The sequence below is a fragment of the Myotis lucifugus genome, unplaced genomic scaffold (genome assembly GCF_000147115.1).
Source record: "Myotis lucifugus unplaced genomic scaffold, Myoluc2.0 scaffold_23, whole genome shotgun sequence".
NCBI lineage: Eukaryota > Metazoa > Chordata > Mammalia > Chiroptera > Vespertilionidae > Myotis > Myotis lucifugus.
Window position 1 is genome coordinate 6903898 of NW_005871071.1, and position 19734 is coordinate 6923631.

The 19734-nt window shown below is 42.9% G+C and overlaps 2 protein-coding genes across 10 annotated transcripts in view; one reads left to right on the forward strand and one right to left on the reverse strand.

Annotated features, from left to right (window-relative positions):
- USP50 (ubiquitin specific peptidase 50) overlaps positions 1 to 15571 on the forward strand; it is a 34728-nt gene extending 19157 nt beyond the window's left edge. The window contains exon 7 of the mRNA XM_006085971.3: positions 15135 to 15571. Within this exon, the coding sequence (XP_006086033.1) occupies positions 15135 to 15320 (186 nt within the window). The 3' untranslated portion in view covers positions 15321 to 15571. The remainder of the gene's footprint in view (positions 1 to 15134) is intronic.
- A 948-nt stretch (positions 15572 to 16519) lies between these two features.
- USP8 (ubiquitin specific peptidase 8) overlaps positions 16520 to 19734 on the reverse strand; it is a 48515-nt gene continuing 45300 nt past the window's right edge. For 7 of the 9 annotated variants that reach the window (XM_023751660.1, XM_006085972.3, XM_023751664.1 and 4 more), the window contains 2 exons: positions 17571 to 17703; positions 16520 to 17406 (listed from right to left, as the gene is read on the reverse strand). In XM_023751660.1, the coding sequence (XP_023607428.1) occupies positions 17221 to 17406; positions 17571 to 17703 (319 nt within the window). In that variant the 3' untranslated portion in view covers positions 16520 to 17220. The remainder of the gene's footprint in view (positions 17407 to 17570; positions 17704 to 19734) is intronic. The other 2 variants (XR_002828536.1, XR_002828535.1) reach the window with 2 other exon arrangements.

Below are 19734 nucleotides of genomic sequence, written 5' to 3' on the forward strand. Positions count from 1 at the left end.
ATCTGTGGCTTCTTGCTGTGCCTTGGTGGTGGCGGCAGTTTAAGGACGTTTTCTCTGTTGGCTCAAGTCCTGTGGGACCCACAGGCTAAGCCCCCAGGGCCACCAGAGCCAGGCAAGGTAGAGGGGTTCCCTGGCAGCAGCTGCAAAAATAAGTTCCTTCTGGGAGATACCGGTGAGCTGGAGGAAGGCCCGGGGAGAGCGCAACGATGGTTTCCACTGGCACAAGTTCCCTGAAAGCACCTCCGTAGGCACCTAGTTGTGTGCCAAACCAGAGCTTGCCCTCAGGCTTAATTAAGCTCCTGGAATCAAACTGGCCTCCCCCCTAGAAAGACTAATTTACAACAAAGGAGTCAAGCAAAAGGAAAGGAATCTACTGGATAGAAAAATATAGTTGCAAATCACACATCTAATAGGGGTTAATATAGAATGGAGAAAGGAAAGTCTCTTCAATAAATGGTGCTGGAAAAAAATGGGCAGCCACATGCAAAAGAATGAAATAGACCTCTATGTTACATCATACACAAAATTAACTCAAAATGGATTAAAGACTTGAACATAAGACCTGAAACCATAAAACACATAGAAGAAAACACAGGCAGTAAGCTGCTGGACATCAGTCTTACTAGTAGTGATGTTTTGTGGATTAGACTCTACAGCAAGGGAAACAAAAAGCAAACAAACAAACAAAAAGTGGTACCACATGGAACTAAAAAACTTCTGCACAGCCCTAGCCAGTTTTGCTCAGTGGATAGAGCATCGGCCTGCGGACTGAAGGGTCCCAGGTTTGATTCTGGTCAAGGACACATGCCCAGGTTGTGAGCTCAATCCCCAGAAGTGGGTGTGCAGAAGACAGGTGATCAATGATTCTCTCTCATCATTGATGTTTCTATCTGTCTCCCTCTCCCTTCTTCTCTGAAATCAATAAAAATATATTTTAAAAAAGAATGGACTAGCAATCCCTCCTTTGAAAAATAAGTAAATAAATAAAGAGCTTCGCCCTAACCGGTTTGGCTCAGTGGATAGAGCGTCGGCCTGCGGACTCAAGGGTCCCAGGTTCGATTCCGGTCAAGGGCATGTACCTTGGTTGCGGGCACATCCCCAGTGGGGAGTGTGCAAGAGGCAGCTGATCAATGTTTCGCTCTCATTGATGTTTCTAACTCTCTATCCCTCTCACTTCCTCTCTGTAAAAAATCAATAAAATATATTTTAAAAAAAATAAAAAAAAATAAAGAGCTTCTGCACAGCAAGGGAAACCATCAGTAAAAGGAAAAGGTAACCCACTGGATGGGAAAAGATAGTTGCAAATCACACATCTGATAGGGGTTAATATACACAATATATACAGAAGTCATATAACTCAACAACAACAACAAAACAACCAACCTGATTTTAAAATGGGCAGAGGAGCCCTGGCTGGGTTGCTCAGTGGTGAGAGCATTGGCCCATGGACTGACAGTCTCTGGTTTGATTCCAGTCAAGGGCACATACCTCGGTTGCAAGCTCAATCCCTGGTCCCGGTCAGGGCACATGCAGGAGGCAACCAATTAATTTGTCTCTCTCATATCAATGTCTCCTCTCTCTCTCTCTCTCTCTCTCTCTCTTCCTCTCTCCCACTCTCTCTAAAAATCAATGGGGGAAAAATCCTTGGGTGAGGATTAACAACAACAAAAATGGGCAGAGGATCTGAATAAATATTTTTCCAAAGGAGTTGTACATATGGCCAGTTGGCACACACAAAGTTCTTCAACATCAGGGAAATGCAAGTTAAAACCACATTGAGATATCACCTCACATCTATTAAAATGGCTATCATCAGCCCTAGCTGGTTTGGCTCAGTGGATAGAGCATTGGACTGCAGACTGGAAGGTCCCAGGTTTGATTCCGATCAAGGGCACACGCTCGGGTTGCCGGCTCAATCGCAGTGGGGGGCAGGCAGGAGGCAACCGATCAATGATACTCTCTCATCATTGATGTTTCTCTCTCTCCCTCTCCCTTTCTGAAAACAATAAAAATATATATTTTTTAAAAATGGCTATCATCAAAAAGACAAGAACTAACAAGCAAGGAATAGGATGCAAAGAAAAGGGAGCCCTTTGTGCACTATTGGTGGGAATGTCAATTACAGCCACTATGAAGCAGTGTGGATATTCCCTTAAAAATTAAGAATAAAACTACCATATGATTGAATTATTCCACTTCTGGGTGTTTATCCGAAGAATACGAAACACTAATTCAAAAAGATATCCCCCATCCCTGTGTCTATTGAAGCATTATTTGCAATAGCCAAGATATGAAAACAACCTAAGAGTTCACTGACAGATGAATGGATAAAAAAAGATGTGAGCATCAACAACAAAAAAGATGTGAACACACACACACCCTATACCAGTGGTCAGCAAACTGTGGCTATTATAAAACAGTACTAGAGGCCTGGTGCACAAAAATTTGTGCACTCAGGGGGGTCCCTCAGCCTGGCCTATGCCCTCTTTCAGTCTGGGACCCCTTGGAGGATGTCCACCTGCTGGCTTAGGCCCACTCCCTGGGGGATCGGGCCTAAGCTGGCAATCAGACATCCCTCTGGCAGCCTGGCAGCCCTCGGGGGATGTCCACTTACCAGCAGGGAGCAGGCCTAAGCAGTCGGACATCCTTAGTGCTGCTGAGGAGGTGGGAGAGGCTCCCACCACCACCGCTGGGGTGCCTGGCCAGTCTGGGTGAGGGGCTGAGGGCCGTTTTCAGGCTGGCCAAGCCTCCTAGCGACAGAAGCTCCCAGCCTCTCCTTTTTTTATTTTTTATTTTTATTCTGGGATTTATTTACCTTCTATAATTGAAACTTTGTAGCCTTCAGTGGAGCTCAGAGCAAGCTGCAGTAGGCGGGAAGCTTGGCTTCCTCCATCACTGGGCAACCAAGCCTCCTACTCGCTCCAGCTCTGTGGCTGCTGGCCGCCATCTTGGTTGGGTTAATTTGCATATAGTCGCTCTGATTGGCTGGTGGGCATGGCTGAAGGCAGGGGTCCTCAAACTTTTATTTTTTAAATTGTTTTATTGCTTAAAGTATTACAAAGGGTATTACATATGTGTCCTTTTTTCCCCCCCGCCCTTGACAATCCCCTGGCCTCCCCTACCCCCCAGTGTCTTATGTCCATTGGTTATGCTTATATGCATGCATACAAGTCCTTCGGTTGATCTCTTACCCGCCTCCCTCCTCCCCCCCAACCCTCCCTGGCCTTCCCGCTGCAGTTTGACAATCAGTTTGAGGCAGCTCTGCCTCTGTATCTATTATTGTTCATAAGTTTATAATCATCTTTATTATCCATGAATGAGTGAGATCATGTGGTATTTTAAACAGGGGGCCAGTTCACTGTCCCTCAGACCGTTGGAGGGCTGGACTATAGTTTAAAAAAAGACTATGAACGAATTCCTATGCACACTGCACATATCTTATTTTGAAGTAAAAAACAAAACGGGAACAAATACAATATTTGTATTTGCATGTGGCCCGCGGGCCGTAGTTTGAGGATCCCTGGCTTAAGGCATAGTGAAGGTACGGTCAATTTGCATGTTTGAATTTTATTAGTGTAGATGGTACCAGCATAAAAACAGACACATAGATCAGTGGAACAAAATATCCAAAAAATAAATCCTTGCTTACACAGTTAATATATGACAAAGGAGGCAAGAATATACAATGGGGAAATGACAGTCTCTTAAAAAGAATTTTTTAATCCTCACCTGAGGATATGCTTATTGATTTTAGAGAGAAGGAAAGGGAGGGAGGGAAGAAGGTGGAGAGGGAGACAGAGAAGGAGAGAAAGAGAAAGAGAAACATCACTGTGAGAGAGAACATCTATTGGTTGCCCCAACTGAGGATTGAACCAGCAACCTTTTGGTATACGGGATGACTGAGCCACACCAGCCAGGGCAACAGTCTTTTTAACAAATGGTGTTGGAAAACTGGATACATGAAAACAAAAACAAAAACTACACCACTTTCTTATGAATAAAAAACTTTAATGTAACACCTGAAACCATAAAACTCCTAGAAGAAAATATAGGTTATAATCTATTTCACATCATATCCCTTCAAGCAAAGGAAACAAAAGCAAAAATAAATGAGACTTCAAACTAAAGAGCTTCTGCACAAAGAAGGAATTCATCAACAAAAGGAAAATGCAACCTACAGAATAGGAGAAGATATTCATAAATGATATATCCAATAAGTAATAGATATCCAAAACATATAAGAAACTTATACAACTCAATATCAAAAAATAAAAATCTGATCAATCCCACCTCCTCAGCAGCACTAAGGATATCCGACTGCAGCTTAGGTTTGCTCCCTGATAGTAAGTGGACATCCCCTGAGGGCTGCCGGGTTGACAGAGGAATGTCTGACTAACAGCTTGGGCCCGATCCCCCAGGGAGCGGGCCTAAGCCAGCAGGTGTACATCCTCCAAGGGGTCACAGACTGCAAGAGGGCATATGCCGGGGCTGAGGGAGCCTCCCCCCCCCCCCCCAAGTGCACAAATTTTTGTGCACCGAGCCTCTAGTACTGTTTTATAATAGCTTTGTAGTATAGTTTGAAATCAGGGAGTGTGATACCTCCAACTCTTTTTTAAATGTGTTTTTATTGATTTCAGAGAGAGGAAAGGAGAGGGAAAAAGAGCTAGAAACATCAATGATGAGAGAATATCATCTATTGGCTGCCTCCTGCATGCCCCCTACTGGGGATCGAGCCTGCAACCAGGACATGAGCCCTGACAGGGAATCAAACCATGACCTCCTGGTTCATGCATTATGCTCAACCATTGAGCCACACCTGATGGGCCCTCTAATTATTTTTTTTTCAAGATTGTTCTGGCTATTCGTACTCTATTGTGGTTTCATATAACATTTAGAATTATTTGTCCTAGTTTTGAAAAGAATGCCATTGGTATTTTTATAGGGATTGCACTGAATAAATTGCTTTAACTAGTATGTGCATTTTAACACTACTAATTCTTCCAGTCCATTAACACAATATAGCCTTCTATTTACTTGTGTCCTTTTCAGTCTTCTTTGATGTTTTACAGTTTTTAGAGTACAGGTATTTCACCTCCTTTGTTAAATTTATTTTAGTTACATTATTCTTTTTGATGCAGTTGTAAATGGGATTATTTTCTTAATTTCTCTTTCTGATAGTTCATTATCTTTCTATATATAAAACCCTAAGCGACCGTTCAACCGATAGCTATGGTGCGCACTGACCACCAGGGGGCAGGTGCTCAACACACAGGGATGGAAACATGGAACAGACTGATGAATCTCAGAGGGAGGGAGTGAGGGGAGGGCGAGAAGAGATTAATCAAAGATCTTATATGCATACTAGAGGCCTGGTGCATGGATTCATGCACTGGTGGGGTCACTTGGCCTGGCCTGCAGGGATGGGGCCGAAACCGGCAGCCTGACATCCCCCAAGGGGTCCTGGATTGCAAGAGGGCGCAGGCCAGGCTGAGGGACTCTAGTCTAGAGGCCAAGCCTCTAGTCTTATGTAACAAAGAGGGGATATGCAAATTGACCGTCGTGCTGTAATGGTCAAGATGGCTGCACCCACAGCAGAGGCAGGAATTCCGTAGCACAAGATGGCTGTGCCCACAGCAGAGGCAGAGATTCCGTAACACAAGATGGCTGTGCCCACAGTGGAGACTGAGTTCCCATAATGAGCCTTAACGAGCAATCAGCAGGGACCTGAGGCTGCACCCCCCTCCCCCGCCTGGTGGGGCTTGACAGGGGACCTCAGGCCATACCTATCGCCCTGGCGCCAGGCTGGGGGACCTCAGGCTGCGCCGCCTGCCCGGCAGGATTTGATGGAAGACCTCAGGCTGCGTCCCCCACTCAGTGGAGCTTGACTGGGGACCTCAGGCCACACCCCCCCGCCCCAGTGCCAGCTGGGGGACCTCAGGGTGCACTCCCCGCCCGGTGGGGCTTGACGGGGGACCTCAGGCCGTGCCCCCACCCCAGCGCCAGGCCAGAGGACCTGAGGCTGTCCCCCCCCCACCTGGCGGGTCTTTATGGGGGACCTTGGGCCATGCCCCCTGGCCTGGGCAAGGGGACCTCAACGCCACTGCCCCCGCCCCAGCAGGGCTTGATGGGGGTGGGGCCGGCTGGGTCTGGATCTAGCCCAGCCGGCCAGGTCTGAGTCTCGCATGATTTTGAGGCGCATGTGGGTGGGCGGGGACTTGACTCTGGTTCCTGTGGCATGCCCCAGACTCTAACAGAAGGAAGATTTTCATATACATTTTACTAATTTTCTTTAATCTCTGACACTTCTATTATAGAGAAAGGGCAAATAGCAATATTAAAATATTTCCTCTAATTAATTCCCTTTTAATGTGCGTAAATTTTGTGCACTGGGTCACTAGTTAAAATATAAAAATGCAACTGATTTCTGAATATTAATTTTGTATCCTCATACTTTGCTGAATTCACTTACTTTAATAGTTTCTTGGTGGAATCTTTATGGTTCTCTATATAGGATCATGGCATCTTCAAATAATGATAGTTTTACTTTTTCCTTTCCAATTCAGATGCCTTTTATTTCCTTTTTAAAAAAATATATTTTTATTTATTTCAGAGAGGGAGAGGGAGAGAAAAACATCAAAGATTAGGGAGAATCATTGGTCAGCTGCCTCCTGCATGACCCCTAGTGGGGATCGAGCCTGCTACCTAGGCATGTGCCCTTGACAGAAACCAAAGCTGGTACCCTTCAGTCCATAGGTCGACACTCTATCCACTGAGTCAAACCAGCAAGGGCCCTTTTATTTCTTTTTCTCGTCTGATTGCCGTGGCTGGGACTTCCAATACTATGTTGAATAAAAGAGGTGAAAGTGAACATCTTTGTCTTGTTCCTGGTCTTAAAGGAAAAGGTCTAAGCTTTTCATCATTGAGCATGATGTTAGCTGTGGGTTTGTCACATATGGCCTTTATTATGCTGAAGTACTATATCCCACTAAGAGTTTTTATCATAAATCAATTTTAGATTTTGGCAAATGCTTTTTCTGCATCTATTGATTTGATCATATGACTTTTATCCTTCATTTTGTTTATGTAGTGTGTCACGTTATTTGATTTGCACATACTGAACCAGCCTTGTATCCTGGAAATAAATCTCATTTGATTATGAAGTATGATTTTTTTGTTTTTTATCCTCACCTGAGGATATTTTCTCCATTGCTCTTCAGAGAGTGAAAGGGAGGTGGGGGCGGGGGGGGGGGAGAGAAACATCAATGTGTTGCTCTAACCACGGAGAACACTGGCCAGAGCATGATGTAAAGTATTGCAGAATTCAGTTTCCTGATATTTTGTTGAGGATTTTTGCATGTTCATCAGGGATACTGCTTATAATTTTATTATTTTTGTGTGTGTGTGGTGTCTTTGTGATTACCATGTGTTTCCTATACCAAGCTATGTTTATAGCAGTATATTTTAAGATGATGGTTGCTTAATTTCAGGCACATTCTAAAATTACTACGATTTTTATTCACTACCCCATATTTATGTTATTGCCATTTTTTTTTACCTCTTGTGTATCCTTTATTGTTGTAATTGTACATGATAGTCCTTTTTCTTTTACCTTTTATGCTAGCTATATAGTTGGCTCATCCACTGTTTTTATAATGTTTGCCCTTGTCAATGAGTTTTTCTTTCCTGTATTTTGTTATTCATATTTTTTATCGTTTCTTCTTAAAAAGTCACTTTAACATTATTCCTTCAAATAGGTTTTCAATCCTTTGCTGTCTTCTTCTGGTACCACTATGATGCCAATGTTGGTATACTTAATGTTGTCCCAGAGGTTTCTTAAACTCTTCTCATTTTTCCCCCCAAATTAAATACTTTTTAATAGAAAAATATCATCTCATATGTGTGATTTTCTATCAAGCATAAGCCTCATGCAAAATTCCCTCTTAGGAATATGAGCTATGGTTTTTTGTTTTTCTATTTTTTTTAATTGTCTAAAGTTTTACATGTTTTCTTTTTTCCCAATTGACCCTTCCACCCTACCAGCCATTCCCACCCCGGGCAAGTTCCCACCCCCCCAGTGTCTGTGTCCAAGTCCTTTGGTTCCCCCCGCCCGCTCCAATTTGTCTCTAGATCATTTGTTTTTTTCCTCACCCGAGGATATTTTTCCATTGATTTTTAGAGAGAGTGGGAGAGAAAGATAAAGACAGAGAGAAATATTGATGTGAGAGAAACGTATCAACTGGTTGCCTCCTGCATGAGTCCCTGCCAGGGCCTAGGCTGGGGAGGAGCCTGCAACCAGGGTACGTGCCCTTGACTGGAATCTAACTTAGGACCCTTCGGTCAGCAGGTTGAAGCTCTATCCACTGAGCTAAACTGTTCTCACTTTTTTTTTTTTAGTATATCTTTATTGATTTCAGAGAGGGAGGGAGAGGAAGAGGGAGAGGGATTGAGAGAATCATCGATCTGCTGCCTCCTGCATGCCCTACACTGGGGATCAAGCCTGCAACCTGGGTATGTGCCCTGACCAAGAATCAAACTGCGACCTCCTGGTTCATAGGTTGATGCTCAACCACTGAGCCACGCTGGCTGGGTATAAACTGTTCTCACTTTTTAAAATTCTTTGCATTTTGCTCTTCCAGTTGGGTGTTTTCTGCTTTGTCTGCCAGATGAGTGAATCAGTCCTCTGCTTTCCCTGCTGTTGACTCCCTCTAATGTATTCTTCATTGCAGTTATTGTATTTATTTCTGACTGGTTCTTTTTCATGGCTCCTGTCTCTCTTTAAGTTCTCACTAAGTTCATCTATTTTTCCTGTGAGTTCATTGAGCATCCATCTAACCAGTGTTTTGAACTCTGTATCTGGTAGATTGTCTCCATTTTGTTCTTTTTCTGGAGTTTTTTTTTCCTTCTGTTATTTTATTTGGTACATTTGTCTCATTTTAACTGCCTCTCTGTATTTGTTTTTATGCATTAGGTGGAGCTGTTATGTCTCTCAGTCTTGGCAGAGTGGCCTTAGGTATTTGGTGTCCTGTGAGGCCCAGTGGCTGTCTCCCAGTTCACCTGAGCTGGGTGCTCCAGGGGTATCCCTTGTGTGAGTTGTCTGTGTCCTGTTGTAGTTGAGCTCTTATTGCTGTTGGCACATCAGGCTGACTGGCTGTGAGGGCTGGCCATGAGGTGAGCAGACAAGCTGTTGTGTGGGGGATGACTCCATGGAACAGAAGTTGCTTTAGTCTGTGGTGCCAGCCAAATCCACCCTTGGGTGTGTCATTTGTGGAGCTGGTTAGTTGGTACTCTGGTGTGGTGTGAAGCCTCTTTGGAGGGGCTCCAGTGCAGGCCATTTTCAGCCACCCTTTGTGCCTAGCTTGGGGCTGCTTGGTGGGAGCTACAGTTGGTTTTCTCTTGTGCTGGACTTGAGGGTGCTTAGGAGAGGCTGCACTGCAAACCAAGGCCTGCTGCCACGAGTGCTGGGCTTGGGACACTGGGTGGGCACCACAATGGGAACTGAGGCTAGCTGTCACATGTGCCAAACTTGTAGGCACTTAGTCGAAGCTACATTTCAAGTCAATACTGGCCACATCTTATGCCAGGCTTGGGGCCACCCGAAGTGAATTATAATGGAAGTTGATACTGGTCATTGCTTATGCTGGGATTTAGCCACTTAGCAAGAGGTACAGGGCACACCGAGGCCATCCACTGCTTGCTTAGGGTTTATGGACCTTTGAGAGAGTTTAGGAAAGTCTGCAGTGTGAGCCCAGACAGGCTGTTTGTGTGGAGAAGCTGCATAAAACAGATCAGGCTGGCACACAATTAGGATGGGGTGGGATCTCAGGAAATCACCAGGGTGGGGCAAACAGTATTAGCCAGGTGGGTGGAGAGCAAAGATTTCACACTTGTCTGTGAAATCTGGGTGGGATCAACAAAGGAGAAATGGCACCTGCCGGCTCGAATGTCTCTGGAGAAAGCTGTCCTGACCCTTGCCCCTCCAGCCCTGGCTCTGAAGTTAGGCAATTCAGTTCCTCCCTGTATGTCCCTGGCCTTTTTGAGTTGCCTCCCCACACTGGAGCAAAGAGCTAGTGAGTCTGTGAGGTAGCAAATCCATGCATGGCCCTTCAAGAGGAATGCTGGGACTCCAGAAGCCCATCTCACTCAGATGCATTCCCCACTGGTCTGCAGTCAGACGTTATGGGGACTCCTCGTCCTGGCATGATGCTGTGGGTTTGGGAGCCTGGTGTGGGGCTGGGACCCCTCCTCAGGGGGGACTTTCACAGACTGGTAGGAGGGGTGACGACACACTCTGGGTGTGGGACCTGCCTGTTCTGTGTCATCACCCCTCCTACCAGTCTTGACATAGCTTCTTTATATCCTTCGTAATGGGAATACTGTTCAGCTAGTCTTCAGGGTTTACATACTCTACCATCTTGAATGAAGTCCAACCTATGTCTTCTGATTGTAGCACTTAGTCCATTCACTTTTATTGATAGGTGTGTACTTATTGCCATTTCATTATTTTTTTCATGGTCATTTTTGCTGTTCTCTGTCACTTTCTTCTTCTCTTGATCTTTTTCCTTTTGATTTGCTGGGTTTTTTAAAACATTTTTGGGGGTTCCTTTTTCTTTATTTTCTTGTGTATTTTTTGCAGGTTTTTGGTTGTGGTAACAATGAAGTTCACATATATATCCATCTATATCTATACCAGTCTACTGTTAATTGATAGCATTTAAGTTCAAATGCATTCTTAAAGCACTACATCCTTACTTCCCCTTCACACTTTATATTGTTGACATAAAGTTTTATATCATTTGTTTTGTATATCCCCTACTTATTAATTTTGATACTTTTGTTTAACTTCCATAATAGTCTTTTAAGTGGTTGATTCACTGTTTGTTATATATTTGCTTTAACAGTGAGATTTTTTTCTTTCCTGTATTTTCTTTTTTTCATCATTATTTTTTATTTTTTCCATTACGGTTGACATACAATATTATATTAGTTTCAGGTGTACACCCTAGCTCCACACTGTCTCTGGGTGGAGCAGTGCACCTCTCTCTGCAGTTTCTCTGGAGGGGACAGCTCTGCACGCAGGTCCTGCAGCACTTTGCTACTTCTGCACTCTTTCTGGTGGAGTCCTGTGCATGCACTATGGCACTTTGCTTTTGCTGCTGGAGTGGCTGGGGAGGCATTATAGCAGCATCGCAGGCCAACCAGAGCACCTGGTTAGAACTCGCATCCTCTATCCAAGCACTGGGGAAACGTAAACAATGGCACTCACTGGTTTCTCTGATTCTGTAGAGCTCTTGCAGTTCCCCAACCTTCTGTGTTCTCTCCTTTTTAAAAATCGACTTTCAGAGAGAGTGGAAAGGAGTGGGGAGGGGCGAGAGAGACACACATCAATTGGTTGACTCCTGCATGCACCCTGCAACTCTTCAGTGAACAGGCTGGTGCTCTAACCACTGAGCCATGTGGGCTGGGGCTCTGTGTTCTGCACCCCCAAAACACTTCTTTTTTAAAAAAATATATATTTTATTGATTTTTTACAGACAGGAAGGGAGAGGGATAGAGAATTAGAAACATCGATGAGAGAGAAACATTGATCAGCTGTCTCCTGTATACCCCCTACTGGGGATGTGCCCGCAACTAAGGTACATGCCCTTGACTGGAATCGAACCTTGGACCCTTGAGTCTGCAGGCTGACGCTCTATCCACTGAGCCAAACCGGTTAGGGCCCAAAACACTTCTTACATTAGATTCACAGGATTCTGTGGTAATAAATTCCTAGGAACGACTTTTATTCTCTGCCCCCATGCTCTAAGCTAAGCTAAGCTTTAAAGGATGGGATTTTTATTGAGGGTGAATCTATTTAAGAGTCTTTGCTAGGCGTGTGGACCTCAATCCAATTCCTCATGTTGCTAGGACCTAAGAGTTTACCTCCTGTCCTTGTGTGACCTATAAAACTGAAGCACCTTGGTTACAGAGACCAGGAATTATCTTTACTCTGAGGCAGTCACAGCATCAGCCACACATCATGCTACTCTTTTATTTCCTCTGGTTCTGGCCCCTGGGGTTTACTCTTATTAAACAATCTTTAAAGTCAGCCATATAGTTCAAACGATGTTTATCATGTTTTATCCAGCATTCCTTACAATTTTATAACTAAGGATCTCAGGCTACCTAATTATCTCCTTTATCTGCTGGAAATGGAAGTCTAGAAAAATACTTGACTGTCTTCTATGTCATTTTTCTTTTTTACATTAAGTCATCAAAACTGAACATAATACTCCAGTTCTGTTCTAATCATTTCAGAACATTACTTCAATATTTGAGCACTACTTATCCACCAGATGTTTTGTTTTTTTCAAATTACATCACACTATTTTGGGCACCATTTTATAAATAAGGAAACTGAAGCATGTCAGTTTAAGGTCACATGGCAAAGACCAAGACTAGATCTTTTGTAAGCTTTGGAATATTTCTCTAATATGTCAAGGGAGAGAAGACAAAGGTCTATGGGAACATTTAATAAGTACATCCTACGTGCTACCTCTATAATATGAGATACCTGACAATAGCTGTATAAGACAAGACAGGTCTTATTACCCCATTTTAATAGATGGGGAAGTAAAGCTCAGAAAGGTTAAATAACTTCTTTAAGGTCCTTTCTTAGTGTTAGAGCTAAATTCAGTCAGAATTGACTACAAAAAACCATTTTCTTCCTTCAACACCAGGAATCAGCAACTGTAAACGGCCAGTAAATATATTAGGCTTTGCAGGCCATATGGTCTCTCTTGCAACTATTTTACTGTTGTAGTATAAAAGCAACCAGTGAAAAACATAAAAGAATAAGCATGGCTCTGTTCCCATAAAACTTTATGTAAGAACATTGAAATCTGAATTTCATATAACATTCACATAACAAAATATTATGCTTTTGATTTTTTTCAACCATAGCCTATCTAATAATAGACAAACATGGTAATTAACCGTACCTCCGACATGCTTCCCATTGGCTAATCAGGGCAATATGCAAATTAACTGCCAACCAAGATGGCGGCCGGCAGCCAGGCAGCTGAAGCGAACAGGAGTCTTGCTTGCTCCAGTGATGGAGGAAGCCAAGGTTCTCCGCCTGCCGCCGCCCAGCTCTGAGCTGCACTCTAAGCAACTATGTTGCAATTATAGAAGCTAAACAATCCCCAGAAACCTGCTTTCAGCCAGCCGGGCTACAGAGCTGGAGTTGCAACAGTGTTTCAATTATAGAAGCTAAACAAAGCCCAGATACCTGCTTTCAGCAGCCGAGGTCTCAGAGCTGGAGCAGAGCCTCAGAGCTAAAGCCGGCTCTCAGCTCCAGTGACAGCCATAGAAGGTAAATAAATCCCAGAATAAAAAGAAAAAAAAGAAAAAAAGGAGATTGGGAGCTTCAGTCGCCCGCCAGCCTGAAAACGGCCCTCAGCTCCTCACCCAGACTGGCCAGGCACCCCAGTGGGGACCCCCACCCTGAAGGGGGTGTGACCAGCTGCAAACAGCCATCAGCCCGTCATCCAGGCTGGCCAGGCACCCCAGTGGGGACCCCCACCCCGAAGGGGTGTGACCAGCTGCAAACAGCCATCATCCCCTCATCCAGGCTGGCCAGGCACCCAAGCGGGAACCCCACCCTGATCCGGGACACCCTTCAGGGCAAACCAGCCGGCCCCCACCCGTGCACCAGGCCTCTATCTATATAGTAAAAGGGTAATATGCAAACTGACCCTAACAGCAGAAGGACTGGGAATGACTGGTCACTCTGACACACACTGACCACCAGGGGGCAGACGCTCAATGCAGGAGCTGCCCTCTGGTGGTCAGGGTGCTCTCACATGGGAGGAGCTCTGCTCAGCCACAAGCCAGGCTGACGGCTGCCAGTACAGCAGTGGTGGTGGGAGCCTCTCCTGCCTCCTCAGCAGCGCTAAGGATGTCCGACTGCAGTTTAGGCCTGCTCCCCGCTGACAAGTGGGCATCCCCCAAGGGCTGCTGGACTGCTAGAGGGATGTCTGATTGCCATCTGAGGCCCAATCCCCCGGGGACCGGGCCTAAGCCAGCAGGTGGTCATCCCCTGAGGGGTCCCAGACTGCGAGAGGGCACAAGCCAGGCTGAGGGACCCCCCTCCCCCCGAGTGCACAAATTTTTGTGCACCGGGCCTCTAGTCTATATTATAAAAGGCCTGTGGCCCTAACGCCGTATTGACCTAAGACAGACGTGGGTGGGCAGGGCTGCGAGCATGGCGAGGTCGTGTGATTTTGCGCGCTGGGCTTCTAGTACAAATATAAGGTGCATTCTTCACAGGCCATACAAAAACAGGCAGCAGGCTGGATTTGGCCCATGGCAAATGGTTTGTCAACCCTAGCTCCACGCTATACCACCTTCTGAGAAATGAAATTATCTAATGTCTTTATTTCAAATATTTCTTTACTGGGTTAGCAGAGACAAGGGAAAAAGAGAATGGAACAGGTTTTTTGGGGGCCCTCAGTGATTGAGGGGATTGTTGCTGCACAACCCCCTCACACTGTACAGTGGCAATATGCAGTGTGGAAATGTCTTGATCCAATATTAAATGTCTTTTTTCACTATAAGCTCATTTAGGAAAGATGACTATCTTCTTACTTTTTAAATTTCCTTTAATGTTTAATAGTCTATTGTACAGTTAAGTGCCCAGTAGGTATTAACTGATAAATATTAGTCAAGTATTATGCTATTTCATTCACAGATTCTGTTAAGTAGTCAATGGGTACAATATATAAGTAGTTCAATTAAATGAAAAACATTATAAACCCTGGCTGGATAGCTGAGTTGGTTAGAGTGTGGTCCCAATATGCCTAGGTTTCAGGTTCGATCCCTTGTCAGAGTACATACAAGAATCAACCAATGAATGCCAAAATAAGTGGAACAACACACTGATGTCTCTCTCAAAACAAATAAAAAATTATTAAAAAAAGAAAAAAACAATATAGAAGTCAGATTATATGTTTGGTTCAACTGAACACAATTATCATTTTCTTTTAATTTAGTATAAGGGACAATTATGAAAAAGATTTCTTGGCCCTACCTTTTTTGACCCAATAGTTGGAGTATTTGCATGTAAATACTAAGTCTGACATTCCTTCCTCCCCTAGAACCATTTTGGTGATCTGGACAGTGGCCATTACACTGCTTTCTGCAAGAATTCAGTGACCCAAGCGTGGTTTAGCTTTGACGACACACGAGTCAGTGAGATTCCAGATACTTCAGTTCAAACTGCTACAGCATATCTCCTGTTCTACAGCTGCCAGCCCTTTTCTATACCTATAGAAAAATGCTAGGAAAATGGTGTTTCCTGAAAGTTGCAAAACAAGCAATCAGAAACTGGTACTTAAGTTTTGCCTTATTAAATTCTTGCAACTTACTTGCATCACTGACATTTTTCTTTCTGGTGTATTATTATACAACCTTATATAAGATACTAGAGGCCCAGTGCACGAAAATTCGAGCACGGACAGGAGGTCCCTCAGCCCGGTCTGCCCCATCTCACAGTTTGGGAGCCCTCAGGGGATGTCCTACTGACGGCTTAGGCCCGCTCCCCACTCTGGCCTCTCTCTGCGGGAGGCAACCAGGCTGGTCAGGGGAAGGCGCCACCCCCATCACCCTGCCGCTGCCTCCAGCCTCCCTCTGCAGGAGGCGACCGGGCTGATCAGGAGTAGGCGCTGCCCCCATCACCCCACCGCTGCCAGCCACCACGGCTGCTTGCCCTCAGCCCTTGCAGCCGCCGAGGCTTTGTCCGGAAGTACGTTTGGCTGTCTGGTCTAATTAGCATATTATGCTTTTATTATTATAGATGTCTATAGGCAAGAAAATGGGTCCTGGCATATTGAAAATAATGCAATGCTAATGAATTGGGGGCCTTTTAAGCACTGCAGATTATGCAGTGAGTTCAGGCTTTAAAATTCAATGTTTATTAGGGTGGATTTTTATCATAAAACATCTGATAATTTGATCTATATTTCCAACAAATTATTTTCCAAAAATATTTAATAAAACAAAACTTTTGTTCTAGTGGCTCTGGGTGCTTAAGAATGTGATTGGAAAATATTTAATTGATCAGATAATTTAGCAAAAAACTGTGTCTCTTAGACTAATGAGTCCCTGAGGTAAATGATAAATTCTAAGCTCCTCTATTCCTTTTAATACATCACTGTGTAAAGATGTGGGGTTCATAATGCAGTTCACTTTGCAGTAATATGTGACTCCTATTCTTTTTTATCTCAATTCTAAGAATTCTACTACTCTTGAGAGAATGAGTCTGGGTGTTATATCTTGTGACTCCCAAATCTGAGAACCCTAAGTGCTAGATGCAGTTCTGGGTCAAGTTGAAAAATGAGTGGAATTGAATCCTGATGCTAACAAGGTAAGTGAACTGAATTTTAAGTCAGTGTAGTGTAACAAAGAGTGTGTGTGTATAAAATCTATAGTTCTACTGTCCTATATTTGATAATATAAAATTAAAGACAGAACACTTACAAGGTTTTTAATTATTTTTCTCATTAAGATTTTAATATAGGTGTAAATGAAAATTCTCATTTTTAAAAAAATTAGAGAAAAGTTTCCATTTATTTCTTTAGAATAAAGATTTAGTGCACAAATACAGCCCAAAGCCAAAAGAAAAATAGCTTTGCCCTGTCATTTCCCTAAGAAAGCACTGCAGTTACTCAGAATAGGCCAAAAGAAAAAAAGCAATCCCTGGAGTTCTAGATTTCACGGAAGGACCACATGATACTATGTACATCGATTTGATGTGCAAGTGTGCAATAAATATATACACATACATTCCTATCTGCTTCATATCATTCTAGAATATTCATAGATCAAGCTGAGGTTTAGAAATGTGAAAAGGCCGTAACAGTGAAAACAAAAACAACGGATACACAGTTTTTAGACCAGTAGAATAATAATGCATAGCTACGTATTTTAAGTTTGGAACAAACTAAAAAAGTTATTATGATGTCAATGATACCTCTAAGGAATGCTTACTGCAATACTTGTTAAATGTTATTGGTCGGTTTTTTAATAATAGCACTGACCTGGGATATATGGTATTAGTAATACAGCTCTCATGGTCTTACAATTCCTCTAAATGGCCACGTAGAGCTGTCCAGGATCTTTATAAGCATTTCCAGAGTTGTGTTGCTCAGCCTCCTAAAAGATAACTAGCTTACAACCTACTACCTATGTGGCTATATCGGTTGCTCGTGGTCCCAAGGAAGTATAAAAGAGGATATAAGCTGCTGAAGATTTCACAGAAGAAACGGAGATATCAGAAACTTCATGATCATCAAATTTAAACCACCGCTGTCTTGCTGCATTTTTGCAATAGGCAGTGTAGTGGCCTCCATCCAGCCCACCGTAGTGATTCTGTGCCAAATAAAAGAGAAAATAAATTCAAACGGAGTTATTTAAAATAGGTCAATAATTTCAAAGCTTTATTTTGTTACTTTCCTATGAGATAAGAAACCATTTGAAACATTATTTTTAGTTTGCTCTGAAAGAAAAAGTATTTAATTCAATGATATACTTACTGAAACAGAAAACAAGTTATATTTCTTCAAACTGTTCTTTGGACCAATAACATACTGTGACAAGTCAAGATTTTCTAATGGAAAGTCCACAGATGTCTGTAATTTTTGCTTCCATCTGCCATCATAGGAAAAACTGCAAAGCCAAACATTACAGCAATTATATGACAGAGGAAAGACATAAGAATGAACCCTAATTCATTTGAACAATCTAGACATTTAACCAGGACCACAAAACCCATTTCAATCACACACTCGGCATTTTAGTAGTGGATGGCCCTATTAAAGACATTTGGTTTCACCCTAACTGATTTGGCTCAGTGGATAGAGCATCAGCCTGCAGACTCAAAGGTCCCAGGTTCGATTCCGGTCAAGGGCATGTACCTTGGTTGCAGGCACATCCCCAGTAGGGGGTGTGCAGGAGGTAGCTGATCGATGTTTCTCTCTTATCGATGTTTCTAACTCTCTATCTCTCTCCCTTCCTCTCTGTAAAAAATCAATAAAATATATTAAAAAAAAAAGACATTTGGTTTCACTGCATTTTACAAGTGAGAAAACCTAGGCACATAGATATCAAATGGCTTGCCCAAGGTCAAACAGCTAGAGTGGCAGAGATAGGGCCACACCTTGGTCCCTTGATCCCTAGGCTAGCTAGGATGGTTATATGCATCCTCTATAGAGGTAACAGTTCTGAAAAACCCCACTTGTAATGCTAATCTCTACCAAAGTACTGAGGAAAGACTGCAGAGAGCTACTCTCAATTGAAGCTTCCACTTTTGGAGAAACTAGAGCTGGAGACTGCAAGCAAGCATGTAGACTAGTGACTGAAATAATGCCACTGCATTATCTGGCATATTGTGCTCCTTTAAATACCAAAATACGGGTATTTTGGTTGGAGTAATATGATTACTTCAGAATCATTTTTAAAAAACCTGAATTCTGAACCACTTATATTCTTAGATATTCTCCAAGAGTAATACAAAGCATTAAAAATTTTTACAGAACAAGTGTGTGATTATTTGTGTAGTGTTTATCTCCAGTCCTCAAGAATTAGAAAAGGATAATTGATCTAACCAGTTTTGTTAGGAAATTTACACAAGATGAATTTGAACACGTCAATGTTAAAATATAAGAATCTCCAATAATACAAAATATAAAACAAAAATCATAGCCCAGTCGGGGGTGGCTCTGTGGTTGAGCACTGACCTATGAACCTGAAGATTGTGGGCTCAATCCCCAGTAAGGGGTGTGTAGGAGGCAGCTGATCAATGATTCTCTCTCGTCATTGATATTTCTATCTCTCTCCCTTCCTCTCTGAAATCAATAAAAAAATATATATTTTAAAAAGTAGGCAATGGATCCTCTCTGAAATGAAGAAAAATATTTAAAAAATAGTTCTCAATAAAAAGATGAAATTTCCTTTAAAAAAGTTTTTCAAAAAAATGATTCAAAGTTACCACTCCACAGATGGAATACATAAAGACAAAAGAATTGGAGAAGACTGGAGACATATTTTACAGCTCTTTCCCATTATTCCTTCTACTACTACAGGCCAGATCTTTTTCACTGGCTGGAAAAATCTGGACAAAACTATGTCTGCACTCAACAATGTCACCCTTAAAATAACACTTTAAAAATATCATTTCATTTTCAGCACAAGATTAAATCTCTTTATGTTTAGTTTATTGTTTGAGTGATAAATTTTTTTTTTAATATATTTTTATTGATTTTTTACAGAGAGGAAGGGAGAGAGAGAGAGAGTTAGAAACATCGATGAGAGAGAAACATCGACCAGCTGCCTCCTGCACATCTCCTGGACAAAACTATGTCTGCAACCCAGGTACATGCCCTTGAAATAACACTTTAAAAATATCATTTCATTTTCAGCACAAGATTAAATCTCTTTATGTTTAGTTTATTGTTTGAATGATAAATTTAAAAAAAAATATATTTTATTGATTTTTTACAGAGAGGAAGGGAGAGGGATAGAGAGTTAGAAACATCGATGAGAGAGAAACATCGATCAGCTGCCTCCTGCACACCTCCTTCTGGGGATGTGCCCGCAACCAAGGTACATGCCCCCGACCGGAATTGAACCTGGGACCCTTCAGTTCGCAGGCCAACGTTCTATCCACTGAGCCAAACCGGTTAGGGCTGAACGATAAAT